The sequence below is a fragment of the Pelodiscus sinensis genome, chromosome 19 (genome assembly GCF_049634645.1).
Source record: "Pelodiscus sinensis isolate JC-2024 chromosome 19, ASM4963464v1, whole genome shotgun sequence".
NCBI lineage: Eukaryota > Metazoa > Chordata > Testudines > Trionychidae > Pelodiscus > Pelodiscus sinensis.
The window spans coordinates 2,603,909-2,630,107 of record NC_134729.1 but is presented as its reverse complement, the minus strand read 5'-3'; the positions used below and the strand labels follow the sequence as shown (position 1 = coordinate 2,630,107).

Below are 26,199 nucleotides of genomic sequence, written 5' to 3'. Positions count from 1 at the left end.
CCATCTTCGCTATTGTGAACAGCCTCTCTGCATCCCCTTTGGAATCTCCCTTCAGGAAGGTGAAGGCTGCTCTCAAATCCCCCCTCACTCTTCTCTTCTGCAGATTAAACAAACCCAAATCCCTCAGCCGCTTTAGGTCATGTGCTCCAGCCCCCGAATCATTCTGGTCGCCCTCCGCTGGACCCTCTCCAATGCGTCCACATCCTTTCTGTAGCGGGGGGCCCAGAACTGGACACAATACTCCAGATGTGGCCTCACCAGAGCCAAATAAAGGGAATAATCACTTCTCTGGATCTGCTGGCAATGCTCCTCCTAATGCACCTAATATGCCATTCACCATCTTGGCTACAAGGGCGCCCTGTTGACTCCTATCCAGCTTCTCATCCACTGTATCCCCAGGGCCTGTTCTGCCGAACTGCTGCTTAGCCAGTCGGTCCCCAGCCTGTCGCAATACTTGGGATTCTTCCGTCCCACGGGCAGGACTCTGCCCTTGTCTTTGTGCAACTTCAACAGATTTCTTTTGGCCCAAATCTCCGACTTGTCTAGATCACTCTGGACCCTCTCTCTGCCCTCCGGCGTATCTACCTCTCCCCTGAGCTTAGTGTCATCTGCAAACTTGCTGAGGGTGCAATCCATCCCCTCCTCCAGGTCATGATTACATTGCTTGGGCCTGCCTACGGTTTGCTCCCTGTGCTGGCGGTGCGCTTGCATGATCGACTGTCCAGTACTGTGTGGGGCATTGTGGGAAGGCTCTGAAAGCTAGTGATGGTCCCCGTAAGCAATGCTGTGTCTACGCTGACACTGCATCCATCTAGCTGCCTCTGCACCAAACTGGGAGGTGGAGTTATTAAGGCAGGGCAGCCGGGTTACCTTGGTGGGAGAGAAATGTAAGCGCAGATGCTTCTGAGCAAGGTGGATGTACAGCGCCTGGCAGCGCCCTAGCTTTGTAGCGTAGCACAACCTTAGTGGGTGAGTGTTTCGTCCCGGAAGAAACCCTGGCATTGCTGAGTTTGGTGATAAAGGATTCCCGGGACTGGATGCAGTGGGAGTGTTTGTCCTCTGCCTTGGACTCGAGCCGTTGCCACCTGGGACAAAGCAACCCTCGCATGCTGTTTGCCCACCGCTGTTCCGGGACAGAACTGAACACGTTTCCCTGAGACCAGAGCCAGACTCATGGATTTCTTCTCCACTGGGAAGGTGACTGGAAAGACTTTAGACATCGGCTGCTCTGCAGGGGGGTGACAGGTTCGTACGGGAAGAAGGGGCAACAATAATTAGTCATTTAATTGTATAAAGACATAAAACAGCCCAGAAATGCAACCTGGGACTAAGATATTACCCGGTGCATTGATGGCTACTGCGTGCTCCAAAGCTGCATGCACTGGGGGGCAACAAAGGGGCTTGATTCCCCATTGGAAATTATCTTTCTGCAGCTGCCTCTGTAGGGCTCAGAGAGCACCGTAGGTGTAAAAACAAGAACGGCCAGACTGGGTCAGACCAACGTTCCATCCAGCCCGATATCCTGTCTGCCGACAGTGGCCAATGCCAGATGCCCTAGAGGGAGGGGACACAACCGGTAATCCTCGTGTGATCCCTCCCCTGTCACCCACCTGTGGAGAAACAGAGCCTAGGGGCACCATTCCTACCCAACCTGGCTAATAGCCATCGATGGACCTCACCTCCATGAATCTAGCTAGCTCTTTTTTGAACCCTGTTAAAGTTCTAGCCTTCACCGCATCCTCTGGCGAGGAGTTCCACAGGTTGACAGTGCACTGAGTGAAAAAAACCTTCCTTTTGTTTGTTTTAAACCTACTGCCTATTCATTTCATTTGGTGACCCGTGGTTCCTAGGTAATGGAACCTCGTCAAAGCTGCGGCGTTACCCAGGGCGGGGGGGGAGTTTTGTCAGACTGCTCTGAAAAACCTGGGACCAATTTCTCACGGACACAAAGCTGCGTCCCTGCCGGGCTGCGCTGCCCTTCCCTATCCTGCCGGATGGAGCTGGGTTTTGACAGGCTGTATGTGACGATGCCCGTAACGCCTTCCTTGGGGTGTTTGGCTCTGAAGAGATGCGGAGGTGCCACTCCCAAACGTGATCCAGTGTTTCTGGTCTGGTCCATTCCTCCCCTGTTTTCAGTGTGGTCGCGAGCCCTCAGCGCGCCTGGGAAGAAGCCAGTCTGTGGCAAATCCAGCCAGACTGTGTTCGCAGCCAGGGTATGAAAGCCACACCAAGGCTGGTGGTCCACGCTGTCAATGATCAGGTGACGGTTCCTGGTTACTAAGCAACCCGCATCATCCAATGCCGGGATTCATTCATCTGTATCTGTCACACGGCTGTCAACACAGAGTTGCCTTGCGCTGGAGGCAGCACTGGCCATGCGAGCAAATGATCACCTGTCATTTTTAACAACTGGAGGGCTGGCTGATGGTCTCCCCAGTTGAATTCCCCGGTAGCGGTGCCCCATCGCTCTGTAAAGAGGAACCGTTACCCTGTGGCGTAGTGGCAGGCCTGGCACAGCCCCTTGGCTCCCGCAGCACTGGGGCCAGGCGCCGTTTTGGTGCCGGGCTTTCCCCATCAGACCCCGTCACACCCATCTTGAGATCTGTTTGTTTAGCTGGTGACAGTGGGGGGCTACTAGGACATTCCTCCAGAGATGGGGGTGTCACGGAGCGTGGGGGAGCCCCCGGGCCTGCACCCCCATCTACAGCCAGCAGGCGGCAGGGAGAACGGAAGGTTTATTGGTCCACGGGGTCACGGGGCAGCACCGGATCCGTGTAGGTGCAGGGACCCAGAGCAGCCAGTGTCCTTCCTCTCGCCGAGAAGGGTCCCGGGCCCCTTTCCTGCTCTAAGCCCCTTCTCCCCTCCTAGCCCAGCCGAGCCTGACCCCCCCCCCCGCCCACCCCCCAGCCTGGAGTCAGCCTCCCCTTCCCCCCACCTCCGACCCTTTGTCTCCCTTCCTGGCAGGAGTTGTTATCTCTGTGTCTGGCCCTCAGGTGTGAGAGGCCGAATACACTTCCGGAGTGAGTCACCCCCCTCCTCCAGACAGTGTCCCCGTGCCCTGGAGAGTAGGAACCACACACAGCACAACAAAGCAACACAATCCCCGCCACGTCCCATCTCATCTCCGCTACACAATCCCCGCCACGTCCCGTCTCCGCTACACAATCCCCGCCACGTCCCATCTCCTCTACACAATCCCCGCCACGTCCCATCTCCGCTACACAATCCCCGCCACGTCCCATCTCCGCTACACAATCCCCGCCACGTCCCATCTCCGCAACACAATCCCCGCCACGTCCCATCTCCGCTACACAATCCCCGCCATGTCCCATCTCCCCTACACTATCCCCGCCACGTCCCATCTCTGCAACACAATCCCCGCCACGTCCCATCTCTGCAACACAATCCCCGCCACGTCCCATCTCCGCTACACAATCCCCGCCACGTCCCATCTCCCCTACACTATCCCCGCTACATCCCATCTCTGCAACACAATCCCCGCCACGTCCCATCTCATCTCCGCAACACAATCCCCGCCACGTCCCATCTCCGCTACACAATCCCCGCCACGTCCCATCTCCGCTACACAATCCCCGCCACGTCCCGTCTCCTCTACACAATCCCCGCCACGTCCCATCTCCGCTACACAATCCCCGCCACGTCCCATCTCCGCTACACAATCCCCGCCATGTCCCATCTCCGCTACACAATCCCCGCCACGTCCCATCTCCTCTACACAATCCCCGCCATGTCCCATCTCCGCTACACAATCCCCGCCACGTCCCATCTCCGCAACACAATCCCCGCCACGTCCCATCTCCTCTACACAATCCCCGCCACGTCCCGTCTCCGCTACACAATCCCCGCCACGTCCCATCTCCTCTACACAATCCCCGCCACGTCCCGTCTCCGCTACACAATCCCCGCCACGTCCCATCTCCTCTACACAATCCCCGCCACGTCCCATCTCCTCTACACAATCCCCGCCACGTCCCGTCTCCGCTACACAATCCCCGCCACGTCCCATCTCCTCTACACAATCCCCGCCACGTCCCATCTCCGCTACACAATCCCCGCCACGTCCCATCTCCTCTACACAATCCCCGCCATGTCCCATCTCCGCTACACAATCCCCGCCACGTCCCATCTCCACTTCACAATCCCCGCCACGTCCCATCTCCGCTACACAATCCCCGCCACGTCCCATCTCCGCTACACAATCCCCGCCATGTCCCATCTCCGCTACACAATCCCCGCCACGTCCCATCTCCACTTCACAATCCCCGCCACGTCCCATCTCCACTTCACAATCCCCGCCACGTCCCATCTCCGCTACACAATCCCCACCACGTCCCATCTCCCCTACACTATCCCCGCTACATCCCATCTCTGCAACACAATCCCCGCCACGTCCCATCTCCACTTCACAATCCCCGCCACGTCCCATCTCCACTACACAATCCCCGCCACGTCCCATCTCCACTTCACAATCCCCGCCACGTCCCATCTCCACTTCACAATCCCCGCCACGTCCCATCTCCGCTACACAATCCCTGCCACGTCACACAGGTTCTTCTGTAGCGGACGCGCTGAGTCTCTGTAAACACCTTGATGCTCTTAGCCAGTTTGAATCCTTCTTGTGTCTCCTTCCTCTGGGTCACAAACTGCTTCTCGGCTCCTTTGGTTTTCATTTCCAATTCCTTTATGGCTGATCCTTTCCTCCGGTGGGGAGTTGGGGGCGTGGCCAGGATTTAGGGACCAAGTTGTCCAAGAAGTTTCTGTTTTCTGGGTTGCCGCACAGCGTTGCGACTCCTGCATCCATCTTCTCCTCCAGTCTGGACACCAGCTTGCATTTCATCCGCCAGAAACCTCTGCTGCCTTCCAACCAAAGCAAAACACCCCCCAACCAGCCATCGCTGCTCGCTGGTGTGGAATCTTACCGAAAACTGGGATCACGGTCCTTTAGAGCATAAGAACAGCCAGACTGGGCCAGACCAAAGGGCCCTCTAGCTCAGTGTCCTGTCTTCTAACAGTGGCCCATGCCAGGTGCCCCAGAGGAAGTGAGCAGAATAGGGAGTCACCAAGTGATCCCGCACCTGTCACCCACTCCCGGCTCCTGACAAACAGAGGCTAGGGACACCAATCCTGCCCATCCTAGCTAATAGCCATTGATGGACCTAACCTCCATGCATTGATCAAGCTCTTTTTTTAACCCTGTTATAGTCTTGAACATCACAACATCCTCTGGCAGGGAGTTCCACAGGTTGACGGTGCAGTGTGTGAACTCTCTAAACTCCCACTGAAACTCACCAGCTACATCTACACTGGCATGATTTTCCGCAAATGCTTTTAACGGAAAAGTTTTCCGTTAAAAGCATTTGCGGAAAAGAGCGTCTAGATTGGCACGGATGCTTTTCCGCAAAAAACATTTTTGCGATCGGGGATTTTTTGCGCAAAACAAATCTGAGCTGTTTACACTGGCCCTTTTGCGCAAAAGCTTTGCACAAAAGGACTTTTGCCCGAATGGGAGCAGCATAATATTTCCGCAAGAAGCACTGATTTCAGACAGTAGGAAGTCAGTGTTCTTGTGGAAATTCAAGCGGCCAGTGTAGACAGCTGGCAAGTTTTTCTGCAAAAGCCACTGCTTTTGCGGAAAAACTTGCCAGTCTAGACACAGCCACTGGGTTTACCACTCTTGTTCACTGGGCACTGTCCTGACAACCAAGTCTTAAAGCTCCACTCCTCTCTTGAAAACTGGGATGGCTTGGAACCAACCACTTCCAAGCCCCAGGGATTTCAGCCACGATGTCCCTTGGTCAAACCTCAATGGACGTGTCTCGCCTGGGCAGTTCTAGGGCTCATCACCAGCCCAGCGCCACGACCCTCCCGGAGAACAAACAACAGATGAACCAAACCCAACACTAACACCAAGTCCCTCTATCTGCAAGCAAGGGACCCACAGCTCTGCCCTCGCAAACTCCTCTCTGCCACTGCTCCTGCCCTGCTAACTGGTGTGTATTTGGGGCGGGGGGGAAAGAAAACGCATATGACGGGGGCCACTATGTTTTGCAAAGAAGTTTCAAGCCAGGGAGCTCGACGCTACATCAGAAGCATTTCAACGTTGCAGGGCCGCGTCATTCAGGGTGACCCAAGACAGATTTTGCTCCATGCAGCCAGCCAAAATCCAGCCCCTGGTCCAAGCCCTTCAGAAAGCAGAGTGGGAGGAGAACCGCTGGCACCACGTTGTTCAAGAACACAGCTTTGGCCAGGGATGGTTTATCCCAGCTGCTTCCTAACAGCTGGCTGTTACGGGCATCCATGTGACACGACACCAATTTTGTCACACACACTCACTCGGATGTGGAACAGAGAGAGTGCTTGTGAAAACATGGCAGGGTCAGAGGCTAAAGTAAAGAAAGAACAAGTTAAAACTTACTTAGACAAGTTAAGATACCTTCAAGCCACCAGGGCCTGATGAAATAATAATTCAGACTGATCTGGACACACTAGAGAAATGGTTGGAGGTCAGTAGAATGAAGTTCAATAAGGACAAATGCAAAATACTCCACCTAGGGAGGAATAATCCGTTTCACACTGAGGCTGTGTCTAGACTGGCAAGTTTTTCCGGAAAATCAGCCGCTTTTCCGGAAAAACTTGCCAGCTGTCTACACTGGCCGTTTGAATTTCCGGAAAAGCGCTGACGATCTCATGTAAGATTCTCAGTGCTTTTCCGGAAATACTATGCTGCTCCCGTTCGGGCAAAAGTCTTTTTCCGAAAGACTTTTGTGCAAAAGGGCCAGTGTAGACAGCACAGGACTGTTTTCCACAAAAAAGCCCCAATCGTGAAAATGGCGATCGGGGCTTTTTTGCGGAAAAGCGCATCTAGATTGGCCATGGACGCTTTTCCGCAAAAGTGCTTTTGCGGAAAAGCATCCTGCCAATCTAGATGCGCTTTTCCGAAAATGCTTTTAACGGAAAAACTTTTCCGTTAAACGTATTTCCGTAAAATCATGCCAGTCTAGATGCAGCCATACAGAATGGGAAGCGGCCGCCCAGGAAGAAGTCCTGCAGAAAGGGATCTAGGGGTCATAGTGTATCACAAGCTAAATATGAGTCAACAGCATGACCCTGTTGCAAAAGAGCAAACATCATTCTGGGAGTGTTGTCAAAAAGACACGAGAAAGTGATTCTGCAGCTCAACTCTGCGCGGATTAGGCTTCAGCTGGACTTTTATGTCCGGTTCTGGGAGCCACATTTCAGGAAACATGCGGACAAACTGGAAAGGGTCCAGAAAAGAGCTACAGGAATGATGAAAGGTCTAGAAAACATGACCTATGTGGGAAGATTGAGAGAAGTGGGCTTGTTTAGTCCGGAAAGGAGAAGACGGAGAGGGGACATGCTAGCAGTTTTCAAGTACCTAAAAGGGTGTTATTAGGAGGGAGAAATATTATTCTCCTTAACCTCTGAGGATAGAGCAAGAAGCAATGGGCTTAAATCGCAGCAAAGGGGTTTAAGTTGGACATTAGGAAAATTCCTGTCAGGGTGGTTGAACTCTGGAATACATTGCCTAGGGAGGTTGTGAAATCTGCATCATTGGAGATTTTAAAGAGCAGATCGGATAAACACCTGTCAGGGATGGTCTCGATGGTGCTTAGTTCTGCTGAGAGTGCAAGGGACTGGATTTGACGACCTCTCGAAGTCCTGTCCCCTCCTACGAGTCTGTGAAAACTCAGCTTCTTATTTATGCGAGCGTTACCTTCTCCATCACAATCTGTAGGACATCCATGCACCCTGGTACTTTTGTAAATGAAATTGGCCTTTAATGTGGGAACCACGTGTGACGGCGCGTCGGGGTTCCTCCGATCCTGCAGCCCCGGAGCAGCAAGAACAGACTCCATCAGCCAGTAGAATAGAGGGGTTTAGTGCTTCTCCCGGATACAGCCCGGCACAGATGTGACGTGGCTACAGGAGTCAGGGCCAGGATGCCTCAGGCTTATCGGAGAACAGCTGCCGGCGGGAGCGCAGCACCTCTCGGATCTCGGCCTGCTGGGCCAGGGTGAGCCGGTCCGAGAGGGAAATTGACTCCAGCAAAGAGTCCTCTCCGGTCCCAGGGAACAGACCCACCAGGGGGTCCTCCCCCTGCTCCTCCCAGGGGTTGCACACGGCCAGCACCAAGTTCTCCCTGTCCCAGTACGGCTTCATCATGTTAACATGATACACCCGCTGGCTGCACATCCGGCCCGTCAGCTCCACCACATAGTTCATCTCGTTCAGCTGCTTAACGACCCTGACGGGGCCGTCCCAGGCGGCTTGCAGCTTATTCTTCCGCATGGGGATTAGGACCATCACCTGGTCCCCGGAAGCGTAGGCGCGGGCCCGTGCATTGCGGTCGTCCCAGACCTTCCGCTTCCTCTGGGCCCTGCTCAGGGTCTCTCTGGCCAGGCCCATCAGCTCAGCGAGTCTTTCCCGGAAGGCCAGGGTGTTTTCCACCACCGACTCGCCCTCGGGAGAGGCCTTTCCCTCCCACTCATCTCTTAGTAAGTCCAGGGGTCCCCTCACCCGCCTCCTGTGACGGGATGCCCCCTCCCCGCACTGAAGCCCCCAGGGTGCAAGCCCTGTTTGGGGCCTCGAGCGCAGAGCACCGGTGGTGTGCCGGGTGCTCCCACGCCGCTGGCAAACCCGGACACCACGGTGAGCAGTGATGCGAGCGTTGCTGGGGGGGGGGTGAGCTGGGGGACCCCGGGTCAGGGGTGGATGGGGGAGAGGAAGTAGCCCAGGGCACAACCAGAAGGGTTGGTGGGCTGGCGCGTTTCAGCTAGGCGCCCCGTCAGCTGGACCAGATCACGGAGGATCCGTGTCCTTAGCGCCCATGGCTGGATCCCGTGAGTGATGACGGGTCCAAGCCCCCCTCCCTCTCCGACCTGGAGAGCATTGGATGCTTCGTCCGGCACCTACAACGTAGGACACTGGACTCGAGTTGCACCTGAGCGAGGGCGTGGGGGAATCAGCAGTGGCCGAAGGGGGACTGCCCCAAGAGGGCGGGGCGCAGCCCCACCCTGGACACGGTCACAAGGTGGTGGAGAACGTGGGCGCTAGAGGAATCCCTCCCCGAGCAGAAAAGGGGGGAGTGGACCATGCATTGTTTGTTCCCCGTTAGAAGCAAAGAGGGGAGGCGAGCCGCCGGAGGCGCCGACCCCAAGCGGCCGTCCAGAAGATGGAGCCGGTCCAGGTTCTGGAGTGGATTAAGGAGACACAAAGGCAAAGCCAGCAACAACAGACGCTACTGATCCAGCAGCTGTTGTTGCAACACCAGGAATAGCAGTGGCAGCTGGTAAGAGAACTAGCGGAACAATTCAAGAGTCAGCAGGACCAGTGGATGCGCCAGACCCGGCCCTCCCCGGGCCAAGGCGAGAAGGGGAATGAAGACGACGGCAGTGCACCGCGATTGACAGTCAGGTTGACTAAGATGGGACCAACGGGCGACCCAGAGGTGTACTTGACTACGTTTGAAAGGCTCGTCACCGCGGCCCGATGGCCAGAGGCCCATTGGGCCACGATACTGGCCCCCTACGTAACCGGACCGGCGCAATTGGCCTACCGCAGCTTAAGCGACCGGGAAGCCTTACATTATTACAAACTGAAGGAAGCCATATTGGACCAAATGGGCATTCCGCCCGAAACATACCGACAGAAGTTTAGAGGCGAATGATACAGCGTCGGGACGCGGCCTCACGTGACGGCCCAGCGACTCGAGCCGCTTGGCGTTGGCTGGATCCCGAACAACGTACGGGGCCACAAGTGGCCGAGCTCGTCGTGTTGGAGCAATTTGTAAATATTTTTCCCAGCGGCGGACAGCGCTGGGTGAGGCGGCACCACCCCTCTACCCTGAGCGAGGCCGTGGAGTTAATGAATGACTACGAGGCCGACGAGTTGGTCGAGGGCACGAGCCGGGGGGAAAGGTCTACCCCTGCTGCGCGAGGAGAACCGGCCCGGGGGTTCCAACCCCAGGGAAGCCCCGAGGTGGACGGCAGACGTGGGGCCGGGAAAGGGGGGGCACTGAGGCCGTTAGCTCCCCCTCCCCCGGGAAATACCCCGAGAAAAGCCGGGCTGCCTGGCCGAACGGGGAGCTCCTGGGGCACCTCCCTGTACGTGAACAGCAGGTGCGGTAGGTACTTGTCCCAGTCCTGCAGGTGCTGGTGCATAAAGGTCCTTGGCATCTGCTTCTGAGTCCCACCGAATCTCTCCACCAGCCCGTTGGTCTGGGGGTGATATGCCGAGGCCCAGGTGTGCTGGACCTTGCACTTCTCCCAGGGTCGACATGAAGATCCTTGGTCCGTGAGGACCTCCCGGGGGAACCCCACCCTGCTGAAAATGGTCGGCAGTGTGTCTGCCGCCGTGTCTGCCTCGATGGAGGGCAGGGCCACGGCCTCGGGGTAGCAGGTGGCGAAGTCCACCACCTCCAAGACGTATTTCTTCCCCGTCCGGGTCGCTCTGCTGAGGGTTCCCACAATGTCCATCACCCCCTTCTGGAAAGGCTCCTCTATATGGGTAGGGGCCTCAAAGCAGCCATTCCCGGTACAGGAATCTCTGCTCCCACAGGAACCGCTCCTGGCAATCTCCCCAGGTCAGCCCAGTCCCTCAAGGTCCGCAAGGAGGGATCTGCCTGGACTTCAGCAGCTGGGGCAGGGACAGGGACCTGTTCCCCCCCACTACTTGGGTCCGGAGTCCCAGCTCGGCCGGGCTTCGTGTCTGCTGGGGTGGGGGCCCGTGCCCCCTGCTGGGAGCCCTCCCCTGGGTCAGGATCACCAGCCCCTCACTGGCTCTGGCTACAGGTGGTGACCAGGGCCCTGTGGGGTCCGTCTGGCCACTCCTCTAGGTCCCCCCCATCAGCACCTCCGTGGGTAAGTGCCGGTGCACCCCCACTTCGTTGGGGCCCTCCTTAGCCCCCCATTTCAGATGCACCCGGGCTGTGGGCACCTTAATTGGAGTCCTGTCTATGCCCCTACAGGAGTCTGGGCCAGGATGCCTCAGCCCCCTTGAGATGGGTCCCTGGGCCCCTCGATTCCAGACCCCTCCTTAGACTGGTTCCTTCATGATTCCAGCCCCACACTGCCCCTTCCCCCAACACTCACTTCCTAGTTCCCTCACTGCCCTCAACCAGTTGGGTCTTAGGCAGCCCCCCTGCTGGGAAGTGCTCTGGCCACCGGCCAGTAGGGGTCACTCACAGCCCAAGCACAGGGACCAGTAAGGTACTGACACTACATCACACCGTGTCCAAGGAAGTCTGGGATCAAGGAACCAAGGACAGCCTCAGGCCTGGTCTACACATAGCAATTCACTCCACCCTGCTATGTTGCTCAGGGCTGTGAAGAAGGCACATCCTGTCCAGGGGATGTCATTTAATTAGGCAGACCTAGCCCCTGGTGTAGGCATGGCTAGATTAAGGGAAGAATTCTTTTGTCGGCCTAGCTGCCATCTCCTGGAGAGGTGGATTAACTGCACCATAGAAAACACCCGTCTGACACAGAAGCGTCGACACGTTGCGATGCGGCTGTAGCGTAGACAAACCCTCAGAGCTGGTGACAGGACGGTGCTGTATCCCAATGTCAGTAGGATCTGCCAGGGGCTCTGTGCACATGTAGAGGTTACAGGAGATCCCCCCCCATCACTTAGGCTGCACCCCTAGCAGGGGTTCCACCCCTGTGGCCGAGGCCTGGCCCCCTTGCCTTATGCCCCTCCCCATGGCTTTCTCCATCAGCGTCCCCTCTCCATCACCTCCCACTGAGGATGGGCCCCATAAACCCCCAGGCTGTGTCTACACTGGGCCACTTATTCCGGAAAATCAGCCGATTTTCCGGAATGAGCTGTCTACACTGGCCCTTGAATTTCCGGAAAAGCAACGACGCTCTACTGTACAAAATCAGCCGCTATTCCGGAAAACCTATTCTGCTCCCGCTCGGGCATAAGTCCTTATTCCGGAACACTGTTCCGGAAAAGGGCCAGTGTAGACAGCCCAGTAGTCTTTTCTGGAAAAAAGCCCCGATCGCAAAAATGAAGCTCGGGGCTCTTTTCCGGAAAAGCAGCCTGCCAATGTAGACGCTCCTTTTCCGGAAATACTTATAACGAAAACTATTCTGTTTTAAGCATTTCCGGAAATTCATGCCAGTGTAGACAGAGCCTGCCATTGTGTGGGTCAGCCCCCCTGAGTGGCCCTATGCAGCTTGGCTCCACCTAGCCCCACCCCTGCGCCTGCCACATGGCCTAGGTCCGACTGAAGCCCTGTGGATCATGTGACTCCAGTTTAACCAATCAGCTTGGCTCCCAAAGTTGGCTACAATTTATCTTCCTTCCCTCTTTCAATGCTGCCATCTCTGGGCTGCTCTTGCCCTTTAAGAGCCGGGCGTGACGTCATCATCCAGGCGGCCCTCGCCTTCCTGATTGGCTCGGGCGAGTGCTGACTCGGACCAATCCGTCCTCGCCAGATGCCAGCCCCGTCCCAGCCCCACGCCGGCCTCGCTTCCGAGGGCCCTTCCCCGGAGACTGACCAATGAGGAGCTAGATCAGAGGATTGGCACAGGCGCGGCCCAATGGCGGAGCTGGCTGCGGCGGGCAGGGCGGGCCCGCGCGAGGCGGCAGGCAGGAGGGCGGAAGCGCGGTGCGGGAGCGCGGGGAAGATGGCGGAGGCGCGGCCGGGGCTGCTCCTGCTGCTGGCGCTGCTGGCGCCGGGGCGGCCGCTGCCCGGAGCCGCCGGGAGCCTCAACCTGCAGGAGCTCAGCGAGCTCAAGTACGGGATCGAGATCGCCGCCGAGCCGGTGCTGGCCGGGCAGGTGCGTGGGGGGGGGCGCGTCGGGGGGGGCAGGTGCGTGGGGGGGGGCGGGCAGGTGCGTGGGGGGGCGCGTCGAGGGGGGGCCGGGCAGGTGCGTGGGGGGGCGCATCGGGGGGGGGCAGGTGCGTGGGGGAGGGGCCTGGCAGGTGCGTGGGGGCAGGTGCGTGGGGGAGGGGCCTGGCAGGTGCGTGGGGGGGGTCTGTCGGGGGGGGGCCTGGAAGGTGTGTGGGGGGCAGGTTCGTGGGGGGGCGCGTCGGGGGGGCATGGCAGGTGCTTGGGGGGCAGGTGGGTGGGGGAGGGGCCTGGCAGGTGCGTGGGGGGGCCCGTCGGGGGGGGGGCTGGAAGGTGTGTGGGGGGCAGGTGCGTGGGGGAGGGGCCTGGCAGGTGCGTGGGGGGCAGGTGCTTGGGGGGGCGCATTGGGGGGGCAAGTATGTGCAGGTCGGTCTGGGAGGTGCATGTTGGGGGGGTAAGTGAGGGGGCGGGGGGCAGAGGTCCCAGAGTGGGAGGTGAGAGGTCTGGCCAGGGGGGGTGCTGGAGGGGAGGGGCCCCACAGGTATGTGTAGGGACTGAACCGGCACGGGGGCAGTTAGCTGGGGAAAGTGGGGGCAGGGCCAGTGTTTCTGTGGGGGTTGGTCTGGGGCAGAGGGAGCGAGCGGATGGGGGGTCCTAGGAGCTGGCATTGGTTGGCAGGGTCAGGGTAAGACTGGAGCGAGAGGGGGGCTGGGGTAGGTAGGTGCCAGGGGCCAAGCCCATGTGGAAACTCCCTTTCAGCCCATCTCCCCCATCCTGGGGCCACGTCCGACCTGGTGCCTGTGCAAACACATCCCCTTTACTTGCTCCCAACAACCGACCCCTTCCTGGCATAGGCCGGGGCACCGGGCTCAACAGCACCCTGGCCACTGCCCCGGCGGCCCCCGTGTTTACTTCTCCGGCCGAGTCAGGCGGCTGCGCTTGGGACTTCCACCATCCGAGGCCTCACTTTCGCACGTGCCAACGGGGAGCTGGCGCAGAACGGCCGAGGTGCGGCGTCACGCTGCTGCTCGGCCGTGCGCTTTGAAACAGCGACTTCTGGCGCAGCTGTGTGCACCTTGTTCTGCTTTCTGGCTGCCTGCCTCTCTGGATTAACGCCGCCTGCGGAACGGCGGGGAGGGTGGCCAAAATCTGCTGAAACCGCAGTCGCTTTCTAGCACCTGATTCTTCTCCACGATTCTGGCCTGGGGGAGGCTTAGCTAAAAGCAGAAGTTTGGGAAGTTGGCTTGTGTTTGCATCCGGAGAGCGCCTGCCAGCTGCTGCCCGACATGCTGGCTCGGGCACTTTGTGCTTTGTAAAGGCGAGAGCCTGCTCTTGTGCACATTCAGCATCACGGTGTAAATTCGGAGAGGGGCCCTGCGGCCCTGGGCAAGTCGTTTAGGCCTCATCTAAACAAGCAGGTTGTGCAGCGGTTTGGCTAAATGAGACCGGTATTGAGGAAGTGTTACCCATCATCCCCAGCGTGGACGCTGTCTTCTGACAGTGGCCAAGAGGGAGCAAACAGAACAGGGAATCATCAAGTGATCCCTCCTCTGTCGCCCAGTTTCAGCCTCTGACAAACAGCGGCTCTTTTTGGAACCCTGTTAAAGTCCTGGCTTTCACAACATCCTCTGGCAGGGAGTTCCACAGGTCGACTGTGGGCTACATGAAGAAAAACGTCCTTTGGTTTGTTTAAAACCTACGACCTATTCATTTCATTTGGTGACCCCCTCGTTCTGATGTTAAAAGCCAGTTTGGCGCTCTGCCCCCTAGGCGATGCTGCCTGTCAGAACTGACGCGCTCAGCCCTAGAGTTGCCGTATCGCCGAGCCAAGGTCACGAAGCCGGCGCCAGCTCCCTCGCAGCTTGCTCTGGTCTAGCTTGCGTCCCTGAAGAGCGGGTGGAAGCCACTCTGCCGTAAGCGGCTCAGAAACTGAGACGGCTGCCCCCCCATGGGGATGCACTGGTTTCCATGGGATCCGGGCACAGCTGCAGTGAAAGCCATTCCCGCTGGTGCCTGGGCGAATTGTGGAGCAGAACCGGTTTCCAACCGGGGTTGGGCAGGATTTGGGTTTTGACGAGTATCTCTCTTCTGATTGGCGTGGGGTGAGCAGCAGACTTGGCTTCCAATCCCAGCCCTGCCACTGCCTCGGCGGCCTTGGTCATGTCACCTCACTGTGCCTTAGTTCCCTAGCTGCGTGATGCCGGACGCCTGGTATGGCAGGAACAGGAGGAAGCCAGAGCATCTAGCCACCAGGCTGGCACCTTCCTGCTCCCTCAGACCTCTTGGCCCTGTTCTCCTTCGCTGACGCCCCACCTCCGCCCCCTAGAGCCAGCCGGAGGACGTGGTGGTCGTGGCGTCCAAGTACAAGCAGAAGTACGAGTGCCGCCTGCCGACCGCCGCCCTGAGGATCCACCTGGACGCGGAGGAGCAGCCACAGAGTTACCAAGGCCTGGGCATCTCGGATCTGCTGCGGCCCATGGAGGCTGCGCCCTGCCTCGTGAAGGTGACTCCGAGGGATGCTGTGTGCTTGGGGGGGGGGGAGGTGTCTGCAGGCCTGTTGGCCCCCCTGGAAGCGGGCTGGCTCCTGGGGAGGAAGGGGGTAGACAGGATTCCTTCGGGGGGCCCTGGGGAGCTGGCAGCACCTGCTCCCGGCCTCCGGCGGCCTGGCCGTCAGCAGGAAAGCTGTCAGTTGTGAGGTCCGGGCGGACGGAGGAAAGGCCCCCGTGGCACGGAGCCACCGCTGTCTTTGCCGGCCCTCGAGGGGCACACAGCAGCCCCGGCAGCATGGATCTAAGGGGGCTGGGCTGGGGCCGTGGCCAGTGGGGTTCTGGGGGGCGGGGCAGCTCCTGGGCTTTGTGGAATTGACGCGCCGGCTCCTGCCTCCTTCCCAGACCAAGGACTGGTGGACGTACGAGTTCTGCTACGGGAAGCACATCCAGCAGTACCACGTGGAAGGTAACGCTCGCTGTGCCGGGCCCTGCTGGGGGGCAGCGTGGGGGGGGGTGAGTGGGTCCCCCCGCCCCCGGGACACCCTCGGCTGAGAATGTGGCCAGCCCCTCCCTCTGGGGCCTGGTCTGCGCCCGTGGGGCGGCTCGGCTGGCAGATGGGGGAGGCTGCCAATATAAACGCTTGGCAGAGCAAAGAAGCTACGTGGGCGCCGGGGGTGGCAGCGCCCAGGCCTATGGAGACGTGTGACGGGCACGGGGGCCGTGGTCTCTCTGCTGGGGTCACGTAGTGCCCCCGTGGCCTCCTGTGTCAACTCCCCCCAGCTCCCTGGGGCTGCCCTGCCAGCTGGGGGGTCACTGCGTGATCGGCGCGGGCCCCTCTCCTTGGCATCCGCGGTGGCAGCCGAGCGCGGGGGCTGGGGGCAGGGATACTCCGTGTTAGATCTTGGTAGCAAAAGGGGCTCCCCCCACCCCGGACGGGCCCAGCCCTTCCCCTGAACCTGATCTGGGTGGGGTGTTGACCTGGCTCTTGTCCTTGCACTGAGGCAGGGCGATCTGGTGCCCCTCCCCCCCCCCCCCCCCCCCCCGAAGTCTGGGGCTAGCCTGGACTTGGGCCTCTGGCCTGCCCCAGCTGTCCCGCGGCACCGGGGGCCAACAGCACATGGAACACCCGGTCCTGCCCGCCCTCCCTGGGTGTCTCTCCCCGGGGCCTGGCCGTCCTGGAGCTCTAACGGGGGTGGCTGGGGTCTCTTTGCTTCCCAGAGTCGGAGATTAAAGGGGACGTCCTGTACCTGGGCTACTATCAGTCAGCGTTCGACTGGGACAACGAGACGGCCAAGGTTGGTGCGCCGGGGTGGGAGTCCAGAGCTGGCTCAGCGAACGGGGGAGCAGTCTGGCTGGAAGTCCCCACCAATGCGCCCCCCCCCCCTCCCCAGAAGCGGCCCCGTTGGGCAGGGCAGGGCACTGACTGGCTGTGGCAGATTGGCTGCCTCAGTTTCCCCACCTGTCAAATGGGGCTCCTGCCTCCCAGGATGCCGAGCGGGACGGGGGGGGGCTTTGAGACAGGCCTGGGAAGTGGGGGCTCGAACGGCTCTCACCCCGCCCGCCCTTTGCAGGCCTCGAAGCAGCACCGGCTCAAACGCTACCACAGCCAGACCTACGGCAACGGCTCCAGGTGCGACCTGAGCGGGCAGCCCCGAGAAGCCGAGGTCAGGGTAAGCGGGCGGGGGAGGGGCAGGCGGGGGGTGGGGGCAGGTGCCTTGCAGTGCCGGGGGGAGGCGCCGTGTGCCTGACCCCTGCCCCCTCCCCCCTTGGCGGCAGTTCCTGTGCGAGGAGGGCTCCGGGGACTACATCGCCCGCGTGGACGAGCCGCAGTCCTGCTCCTACGTCCTGACCGTGCACACCACCCGCATCTGCCACCACCCCTTCCTGCGCCCGCCCTCCACGGCCACGCCCCAGGCCATCCGCTGCCACCCGGCCCTCAGCCCGGCCCAGTACGTCGACTACGTCCAAGCCCAAGTGTGTGAGTGTCGGGGGGCGGGGGACGACTCGGGTCGAAATCAAGGCTTGTTCCAGCCACCAGAGCCCAACCTGCTGTAGAGCGGGTCCTGGGGGGCCGCCCCGCCACCCTGGGGTGGGCGGGGTCTGGGGGGGCCGCCCCGCCTCTCTGGGGTGGGCGGGGTCTGGGGGGGGCCGCCCGCCTCTCTGGGGTGGGCGGGGTCGGGGGGGGCCGCCCCGCCTCTCTGGGGTGGGCGGGGTCTGGGGGGGGCCGCCCGCCTCTCTGGGGTGGGCGGGGTCTGGGGGGGCCGCCCCGCCTCTCTGGGGTGGGCGGGGTCTGGGGGGGCCGCCCCGCCTCTCTGGGGTGGGCGGGTTCTTGGCTTGCCTTCCCTGACCTCTCTGGGGTGTGTGGTTCTGGGGTGTTGCCCCGCCTTTCTGGGGCGAGCAGATTCTGGGGGGCTGCACCCCCCTGCCTCTCTGGGGTGGGTGGGGTCTGGGGGGACCGCCCCACCTCTCTGGGCTGAGTGGGTTCTTGGGTTGCCTTGCCTGACCTCTCCGGGGTGGGCGGGTTCTGGGTGCCGCCCCGTTGGGGTGGGCGGGTTGTGCCTCAAATCTCTGCTGCCCCCCGCAGTCGACACCAAGCGCAAGGTGGACGAGATCTCCGAGGAGCTGAAGACCCTGGACACGAGGCTGTGGACCGAGCGAGGCCCCAGCCCTGCCGCCCAGCACCCGGAAGGCCTGGAGCCCGCCCAGCCCGTCCATGGGGAGCAGGAGCCGGAGGGCACCGGTATGGCCACCTCATGGTGCTTCCGCTCCCGCTGGGGCAGCCCTCCCCTCTGTCCGGGTGCGGGGCCCTGGGCTGAGATCGGCCGTGTCCTCGGGGCGGGGGCCGGGGGCCTGGGGCACCGTGGGGCTGCGCCGTGCCGGGGTGGGGCCGGGGGCCGGGTCGTGCGCCCATTGAGCCCGGCTGCAGAGGGCACCCGGCTGGCAGCTTGGCCTGGGGGGCTGGGCTCTCCCGCCGCTCCCCCAGGACGTTTTCTGCTTCCTTGGTCCAGCCGCTCCCCGCGACCCCCGGCCTGGCCCGGCGGAGGACGCCGACTTTGGAGATGGCCCATTTGGAGCAGGCAGGCAAGCGGGCGACCTGCCGGACCACAGCAAGGTACCCGCCTGGGCCTCCCTCCTGGCTTTGCTGGCGCTGAACCGGGACGCTGGCCACGCCGGGCCTGCCCCTCTGGGCTCCGGCTGGGGGGGCGTCGGGGCAGCTCCCGCAGAGCCCCCCCAGCTCTGCAGTGACCGTGGGCTGCCACTGCGTGGCGCTGCTGAGCCGCACATGGCTCCGCTCCCTTCCTCCCGGCTCCGTGCGCCCCACAGGGCTTGGCCGGCCGGGGGGCAGCCGCTCGCCCAGGTGCGTGGCCTTTCAGGGCCAGCTGGGGCTTTGCGAGTGGCCGTGCGGGTGCAGCTCCCGGCGCCGGGGCGGAGGCACTTCAGGGCTGGCCAGTTTCTCCCCCTGCCCTGCTCCTGGGGAGCCGCCGCTGGGTTCCCCCTGGTCGCTCTGACTCCCGGGTCGTCTCCGGCAGGAGGACGAGGCTGCTGACCAGATGCCCGATGACCCCCAGGCAGGTGAGTGTCCAGTCGAACTCTGGGACAAACCTCTCTGGGCCCTACTTCGGGGGGGGGGGGGGGGTATGCGAGTCCCAGCTAGGATATTGTCCCACCCCGGGGCTATTCTGGGGAAGGGGTGTCCCCCCTTAGCCATGGGGCCCACAGCCGTTCCTGGGCGAGCTTTCCCCCAGCTAGATCAGACATCACCCCCCCAGGGGCGCAGTGTCCACGGGCCCTTACACCCCCCCCCCCCCCCGCAAAGGCATGGGGGTTGCAGCCCGTGCAATTGGGGTGCACATTGGGCAAGAACAAGCCAAAGGCACCGAGCGTTCCGGCGACTTGCCATCCTCCTCGGCTGCAGAGCTGGAAGCCAAGGCCACGGAGGCACCGGTCTCTGTCATGGCCCTGGCCAAACACCCCGGCCATCTCGTCCTGCTGTGCCGGGAGCCGGCCTGTCGGCGCCAAGTGGTCAGCCGGCCCGGGGCAGCCCTGTGCCTGTAGCAGGGCGCTGATCCGTGGTGCCCGTTGCTGATGGGGGCACGTTATCGGGCAGAGCGCGCCCAGGCCATGGGGGGTCAGTCTGCCTGGTTCTCCGTCTCGGACCACGCCCCTCCCGGCTCCCTCCCGCCTCAGATATTCCTGTTTCTCCGGCCTCCTTCAGATTTCCAGCAAAAAATCCACTTCAAAGTGATCCGGAGCCCGGGGGACTTGGTGCAGTTCATTGAGGCGCTGAAGGAAAGCACCAGGAAGGTATGTGGGGCTGGCGCTGCCCCCCCCCCCCCGCTGCTCCTCGCCCTCCTGGCACCCAGCCTTGCTCCGTGCCTCAGTTTCCCCACCCGGGACGCTAACCCTCTCTGACTGCCCAGGCCAGCACTGAGAGCTTCCTGCTGGTTGGCCACTGTCGGAGGCAGGATCCGGGGCTAGATGGGCCTGGGGTCGGCCCTCGTCCAACGCGCTGAGGGCGGGGCGTGTCTAGAACCCTCCCCCCAGCTGCTGCCCATCCCCCAGGGGAAGGAGAAGGAGAGCGAGGCGGAGCAGAACCAGGAGGCCCTGAGGGCTGAGGCGGGGGTGCCGGCCCCTGGGAGCGAGCGGCCAGAGGGGGAGGACGAAGAGGAGCTACTGGGGCCGTTGGAGGAGGAGGAGGAGCTGGAGGACATGCTGCTGCCCGGCGGGGAGGTGGCCTCGCTGAAGGAGGAGGTGCAAACGGAAATGCAGCAGGAGTTCGACCACATCATGGATGAGGTGAGGCTGGGCCCGGCGCCAGGCCGCCCTCTCTGCCCTCGCCCGGGGCACAGCTGGGCCCTGATCGCTGGGCACCAGCCAGTCGGAATGGCTGCTATGGGGTGGGCAGCACCCCTGGCATCGGAAGTGTTCCCGCCCCGGGGGCGTGTGGCTATTCCTGCCTGAGCCGGGCGCCCTGCCCCGTCGCTGGGTCCTCTGCCTGGATCTGCGTGAGCCCAGGGCTCCGGTGGGGTGGCAGTTCTGCCTGGAGCCACCAGGGGGCGATGGCGCCCTCCTGTGAACAGGGGCTGCGCCCTCGTGGTGTTCCGTGGCGTCCGTGCCCCGGGGCAGAGGGCACGGGGGCCCCGCTGTGGGGGCTCGGCTGGCCGCCGGGGGGTCCCATGCGCCACGGCCTCTCGCCGTAACCGCTGCCGCTCCCAGGTGGAGGAGGAGCTGGAGACCGAGGGCCTGAAGGGCGACTTTGACCGGAGCCAGGCCTCCAAGTCGCTGGCCTCCACCCTCAACAAGCTGATGGACAAGCTGGATGGCGGCAAAGCGGCCGAGAAGGAGAAGGAGGAAGAGGAGGGGGAGGGAGACCCAGCTAAGGGCAGCGCCAGCCACTCGGCCAAGCAAGCAGCTGGTACGTTCCCGGATGGGTCTTTGAGTCCCCCCGCAGCCTAGAGCCACCCCCAGGCTGCTCCAGCCGGTCGTCCAGGGCGAGCCATGGCTCCCACCAAAGGTGTCCTGTCTGGAAATCCGGCCCGGTCTGGGGAGCCCCCAGCCGAGCTTTGGCCCCGTCACCACCCCCGCGTTCCCTTCCGCCCCAGACGCCGGCGCGGACGGGCGCGTGCAGGTGCGGGTGACGCGGATCAAGCCGGGCAGCCCCCTGCAGAAGGAGCTGAGGGTCCGGGAGATGGGCAGGGACAACCCGCAGCTGCAGCACATCGAGAACGTGGTGAAGGACCTGCTGGAGAGAGAGGGCCTGAGGGCGGAAGGTAACGCCGGCCGGAGGGCCAGGGCACCGCTGGGGATCGGAGCTCCCTGGGCAGCCCCCAGGCCCTGTCGCTCATGAGCCGCCTGCGGGGGGCGGATGGGAAATCAACCGGGGCTGCCCCGTGGGCTGGTGTCCCAAATCCGCTGCTGCTGGCCCCTGGGAGTCTGACATAGGCCGATGGGGGCCCTGATCCCTCCCGACTTCCGACAGTCACCTCTACTAGCAGTGCCTAAATCCGGCTTTCCCAGCCAGGCCCTGCCCCACCCTCAGCTCTGGGGGGGAGCCCAGAGTCAGGCTTCGGGGTGGCAGGCCGGGGGGCTGGTTTCCCACCTCCTTTGTGGGCGTGAGCCTGGGGGGCGATTGCTTATGCCCCCTCCAGCGGACTGCCCGGGTCTGGCCTCGCTGGGACGTGCTGGGGCCAGGCCTGGAGCCTGCTCTAAGGCTCATGTTCCCTGGGCTCTGCCCGCCAGGTAAAATCGAGATCAAAATCGTGACGACGGGGGGCTTTGGGGACGAGGACGATACCCACTGGCTGTCGGACGAGGACACCAAGAACCTCAAGGACATCTTCTTCAATATCCTGGTGAAAGCACGTCTCATGCCGCTGGGGGCGGGGCCTTTGCGACCCGGGGGGCGGGGCCTTTGCGACCCGGGGGGCGGGGCCTTTGCGACCGGGGGGCGGGGCCTTTGCTTGCTTTTTCCATGCAAGTGGGCCGCCGCCGTGCCTGGACGAATCCCCACGCAAGGCAGATCGGGTGGGGGAAACTGAGTCACAGAAGGGCAGTGACTTTCCCCAGGCCAGTGAGACGGCAGCAGAGCTGGGGGGTGGAAGCCAGGTGTCCCGCCGAGGCCGTGTTGGAGACTGAACGGCATCCCTGCCTCACCAGAGCTAGAAGCCCCCTGGAATTGCAGCCACCTCTGGGGAGGTGGGATGAGCTGGCTTCCGCAGCTGTCAGGGACCAAACCGGAGCAGATGAGGTCCCCTCTGTCCCCAAAGCCTGGACCCCTAAGATGCTGTGGCCCTTCTGGGGGGGTTGAAGGGCCGAGTCTCCCAGCTCTAGGTTCCAGGCAGCTTCTCCAGAGCAGGGCGGGAGGCTACCGGGGCCAAGTTCAGCTGATGCCCCCCTTTCCCGGCTGCAAGGGGGGGGCGCTGCTGTGGGGGTCTCGACCCAGCCCCTCCATGGGCCCCTGCTCTCTGCCTCTCCAGATCCAGGGCACAGAGGAAGTCCACAAGGAGCGGCGGCGGCAGCAGGAGCTGGAGGACAACTATCGCTTTGTGTGGGGGCAGCGGCAGGAGGAGGCGCAAGCGGACGGCGGCACCGACTCGGAGGAGCTGGATTTCTGAGCAGGCGTGGGGCCCTGCCCCCCCGCCCCTCCCCTGCCCCGCCATGTCCCACTGACTCCACTAGGCCACGGAGCCAGGGACAAAAATCAGGCTGGGGGGAGGGAAAGAAGCAAAGCCCCAAATCTCAGGACTGTCCCTTGAAACGCGGGTCAGCTGGACACCCTAGTGACTAGTGACCCCGGAGCCGTGGCTCCTAGCCGGGCCCCATCAGCACTTGTGTGCCCCCCAGGTCTGTCCCCGCAGCACAGCAGGGGCCTGTCGGGGATGGCTCCGGCAGGGACCGGCTGCTTTCCAGACTAAGGGCAGGAGCATCCTCTTAGGTCCCTGCAAGAAAGGGAGGGCGGGTGAGGGCAGCACCAGCAGTGGGCGACCCTCTAGCAGGCTCCGTGCACCCATAGGAACAAGGTCGCCTGCCCCCAGATTCGCCCAGGAGCTGGGCGGCCGGGGGCCGTGCCCGGAGAGCCAGGCTGGCCTGGGCTGGATGCAGAGCATCGGCAGGGTGGGACTCTGGCTTGGCTGCCCTGGGCGTGTGGATCTCCCCCGGGGGGCTGCAGGGCCTGGGGGGCAGGTAGGAAGGCTCCTCAGGGCTGCTGCTGCTGGCGGGTTTTGGTCTGGAACAGGGGGCGGAGCCTGGAGCCTGGCTAGCTCCTCCCCCCCACTGAACCCTCCCGGCCCCACAGCTGCCATGCTGCAGTAAGGCCCCCCAGGTCCCCAGGGTCAGTGCTAAACGGGGGCAGGGGGTGGGGCTCAGGGGTGTTCATTTGCATAAGCTATTACCTAACATGCTCTTCCTGCCCTGCCTGCGGGGGGGCATGGCCGGGGGGGCACCAAGTTCATTCCTGGCGCTCCCTGCCCGTTTCTGCGTTCGGTGGCCCCCTCCATCCCAGGGCTGCCCTGCTCTGACTTTGCGAAGCTGCCGGTCCTGGCAGGGGGTGCCCGGTGCGATCGCTGCTGGGGAGGAGCGGAGGGTGGGCGAGGCCTCCCCCATGCCCTGTTGCGGTGGCAGCATCTGAGCCTGGCGCCTCTTGGCGCCTGCCGAGCAGCCCGCGTTCCTCGCACGGGCGGGACAAGCTACGTGTGTGTGTGTGGGGGGGGGGGGCGGTTTTGTGCGGCATGCGGAGCCGGGCGGGGGGGCGGGTTCCCTGCCGAGCCGCCCAGGCCCTGCCCCTGGGCCTTGCGAAGGAGACACTGGTCCTCCCAGGCCGCGTGAAGTCTTGGCAAACCAGCCGCAATCCAGTTTGTACCAATAAACAGGCTCCCCCAGGCCGCGTCCCGGCTCTGATTCACGGCGGGGGGCTGCGAGCTGGGCGGTGCCCGGTGCTCCTGGGCAGGCAGGCCGTGCGCCCTCTGCGTTTCCCCCTGCGGCGGGCCGGCCCCTTGGTAGCAGCCCTGCTTTACTTCCCCCCCCCCACCCCATTGGACCTCCCCAGGGGCAGTTACACCAGGACTCTCCACCCTAATTCACACGGGGCCCCCGGTTCCCCACCTCTGCCGGCGGCTGGTGCTGAGACTGGCCGAAGGGCTGCGCCCCAGCAAGCTCCGAGGGGCTGCGTTACCCTCCTGCTGCCGGGCTGCCCTGCTCCGGGCCGTGGCACGATCCCCCTGCCCCCTCCTGAGGCTGGCGGGCTGGGACCCAGCCCCGTCTCATCGCTGTCCTTCCCAAGCCAGCCCTGGGCTGGAGTCCCGCCGGCTCCTCTTGCGCCCGACCCGGCCTGGTCTCCGCTGTGGGCCATGGTGGCTGCAGAGCCCTGCCTGGCAGCTCCACGCTGCCTCTGCCTGCAGCAGCATCCTCAGCAGGGCCCGTTGCCGGAGGGCCCTGCCACCCCTAAGTGGAGTCACCCCTCCCCCAGGGCTGTGAGCCATGCTACAGCCTGGCACCTGCCGGCAGCACCTTGGCAAGCCGATGGCGGGGTGCGAGGAATCGCGTGCAGGGCTGGGTCCCTGCCTTAGGGACCTGGAGCCAGCGGAGGTGGGGGGGGGGAGCCAGGCCAGCCCCCACCTACCACCCCGAGAGGGAACGGTGAGCTGAGCAGTCCTGCCCCCACGTCAGGCTTGGCCCTGCTGCGTTGCAGGTGGTGGTGCTGGGCTGGCACCTACCCTCCTGCCCCAGCCTACACAGGGCGGGGTCTGCTCCTCCCCCCCCCCCCCCGCTGCTTGTCCCCACAGCTCCCTCAGCGAGCCCTGCAAGTCTGGCCCCTGCCCTTGCCCTTGCCATCTGCCTCCCTCGGGGGCGGGGCTGGCCAGCTTTCCCAATTGGGGGGGAGGGGGGCAGAGTGACCCCTCAGTGCTGTGTCCTTTGGGCTGTTTCCATCTCTGCTCCAGGCTACTGTCTCCCCAGCTGCCCGTGCCCCGCCCCTTCCCAGCAGGCAGATGGGGGGGCCTGCCCCGACCCTGCCTCGCTGGCCCCCGTCTCCCTGCCTGGCCCTGCCCCAGCCTGGCATGGGTCAAAGGCTTCACCCAGCACTTCCCCCTCCAAGCCAGCAGGGCTTCTGGGTGGTGCAGAGCAGTAGGGAAAACTGCCCTGGCTCGGAGGAAGTTCCCCATCTCTCTCTGAACTCCCCCCCCCCCTTCCCTGTTTGCCTTCAGTCTCCCCACGTTAGCCAGCGGGCGGGGGGCCCTCGAAGGCTCAGACCCACCCCCTGTGCTGTGACGGGGCAGAGGATGGGGGTTGATCGCCCCTCACTAGGAGCAGTGGGTACCGAGGGGCTGGCAGGCCTCTCCGCATCCCCCATGAGTGCTTTGGGCAGACACGGTGCCCAGTGAGCGCCAGCTGGTGCCCATGGCCAGGCAGGCAGCGTTGTCCCGATGCCCAAACCCACCTCTGTCCCTGCAGGCCCTCTCAGCGCTTGGCTGACCCCCGCGTCCCCAGGCGCCTCTGCCCAGCCTGTGCCTGTCGTGCTGCCGGCAGCGTGGGCCCCGTGTGGATGCTGGTGGGGACCAGCTTCCGGGTAGGGGGCCGAAGGGCAGGATCTGCCCCCGCTGCCAGCTGGTGTTTGTATGGCGAGGGCGAGGCGGCTCTGCCCGGGAATTGCTCCGTCAAGGATGTTTTCCATGTTTGCAGCATCTGTGCGGCGGCTTCTCCCTTTCTCCTGGCCCCGCCTGGCAGCTGGCTCGGGCGTATCCAACGGGGGCACCAAGTCCGATCAGGGGCCTGATCCCCTCGCCACTCCTGCCCCCAAGCGCGAGAATCCTCCATGGCTCCTTCAGGGCTAGGCTGGGGGGCCGGGGGGCCGATGTGTCTCCTCCAGCAAGGCCCCCCATCTCAGGCTCCCATTGCGGCTGGCATCCTTGGGTGGTGGCATGGCTGGCTCCCGTCTGGGGGGGTGCGGCTTGGGGGGTGCTTTGGGTGCACACACAGGGTTGGGGTGACAGGAAGGGCCCGAGATCAGTGGCTGGCTGTGGTTTGCTCCTGCTCTTTGTTCCTAGGGCAGAACAGACATGTGCCCTGTGGAGACCAGGCCCCAGTCTGCTGCCCCGGGCCATGGCGGCGGGGGCTGGTTTGCCCCCGGTGAATACACCCCCCCCCCCCCGCCTGAGGGCTGGGCTCCACCCTGCCCATGCCAATAAAACTCAGGCTCAAGGGAAAAGCTGGGAAATGAATTTCCTGCCAAACTGGTAGAACCGCCAGGCAAGCTGCAGGCGGCATGGCACACACCCAGCTGTGGATGGGGCAAGGATACAAGGGGCAGGGAAGGAGTGGGATTCACCCAGCTATGGGGCAGGGAGGGACACACCCGGCTATGGGGCAGGGGCAGGC

At 62.8% G+C, this 26,199-nt stretch overlaps 2 protein-coding genes across 9 annotated transcripts in view; one reads left to right on the top strand and one right to left on the bottom strand.

The window, feature by feature from the left end:
• Window positions 1–9,870, bottom strand: part of B4GALNT1 (beta-1,4-N-acetyl-galactosaminyltransferase 1) — a 39,160-nt gene extending 29,290 nt beyond the window's left edge. For all 6 annotated transcript variants that reach the window (XM_075901748.1, XM_075901746.1, XM_075901747.1 and 3 more), the window contains exon 1: window positions 9,686–9,870. The gene's annotated coding sequence lies outside the window, so the exon portion shown is untranslated. The remainder of the gene's footprint in view (window positions 1–9,685) is intronic.
• A 2,770-nt stretch (window positions 9,871–12,640) lies between these two features.
• On the top strand, window positions 12,641–23,706 carry OS9 (OS9 endoplasmic reticulum lectin). Of its 3 annotated transcripts, none has more exons than XM_075901738.1 (15): window positions 12,641–12,827; window positions 15,165–15,341; window positions 15,730–15,793; window positions 16,546–16,622; window positions 16,899–16,997; window positions 17,104–17,305; window positions 17,912–18,067; window positions 18,336–18,439; window positions 18,858–18,900; window positions 19,544–19,632; window positions 19,891–20,124; window positions 20,545–20,743; window positions 20,931–21,098; window positions 21,568–21,680; window positions 22,305–23,706. In XM_075901738.1, the coding sequence occupies exons 1-15, from the start codon at window positions 12,675–12,677 to the stop codon at window positions 22,440–22,442; spliced, it is 2,016 nt and encodes a 671-aa protein (XP_075757853.1). In that variant the 5' UTR covers window positions 12,641–12,674; the 3' UTR covers window positions 22,443–23,706. The 3 variants fall into 3 exon arrangements, with proteins under 3 accessions (XP_075757853.1, XP_075757852.1, XP_075757854.1); XM_075901737.1 differs by having other exon boundaries at window positions 18,855–18,900; XM_075901739.1 differs by lacking the exon at window positions 20,931–21,098 and having other exon boundaries at window positions 18,855–18,900.
• Window positions 23,707–26,199: the final 2,493 nt, after the last annotated feature.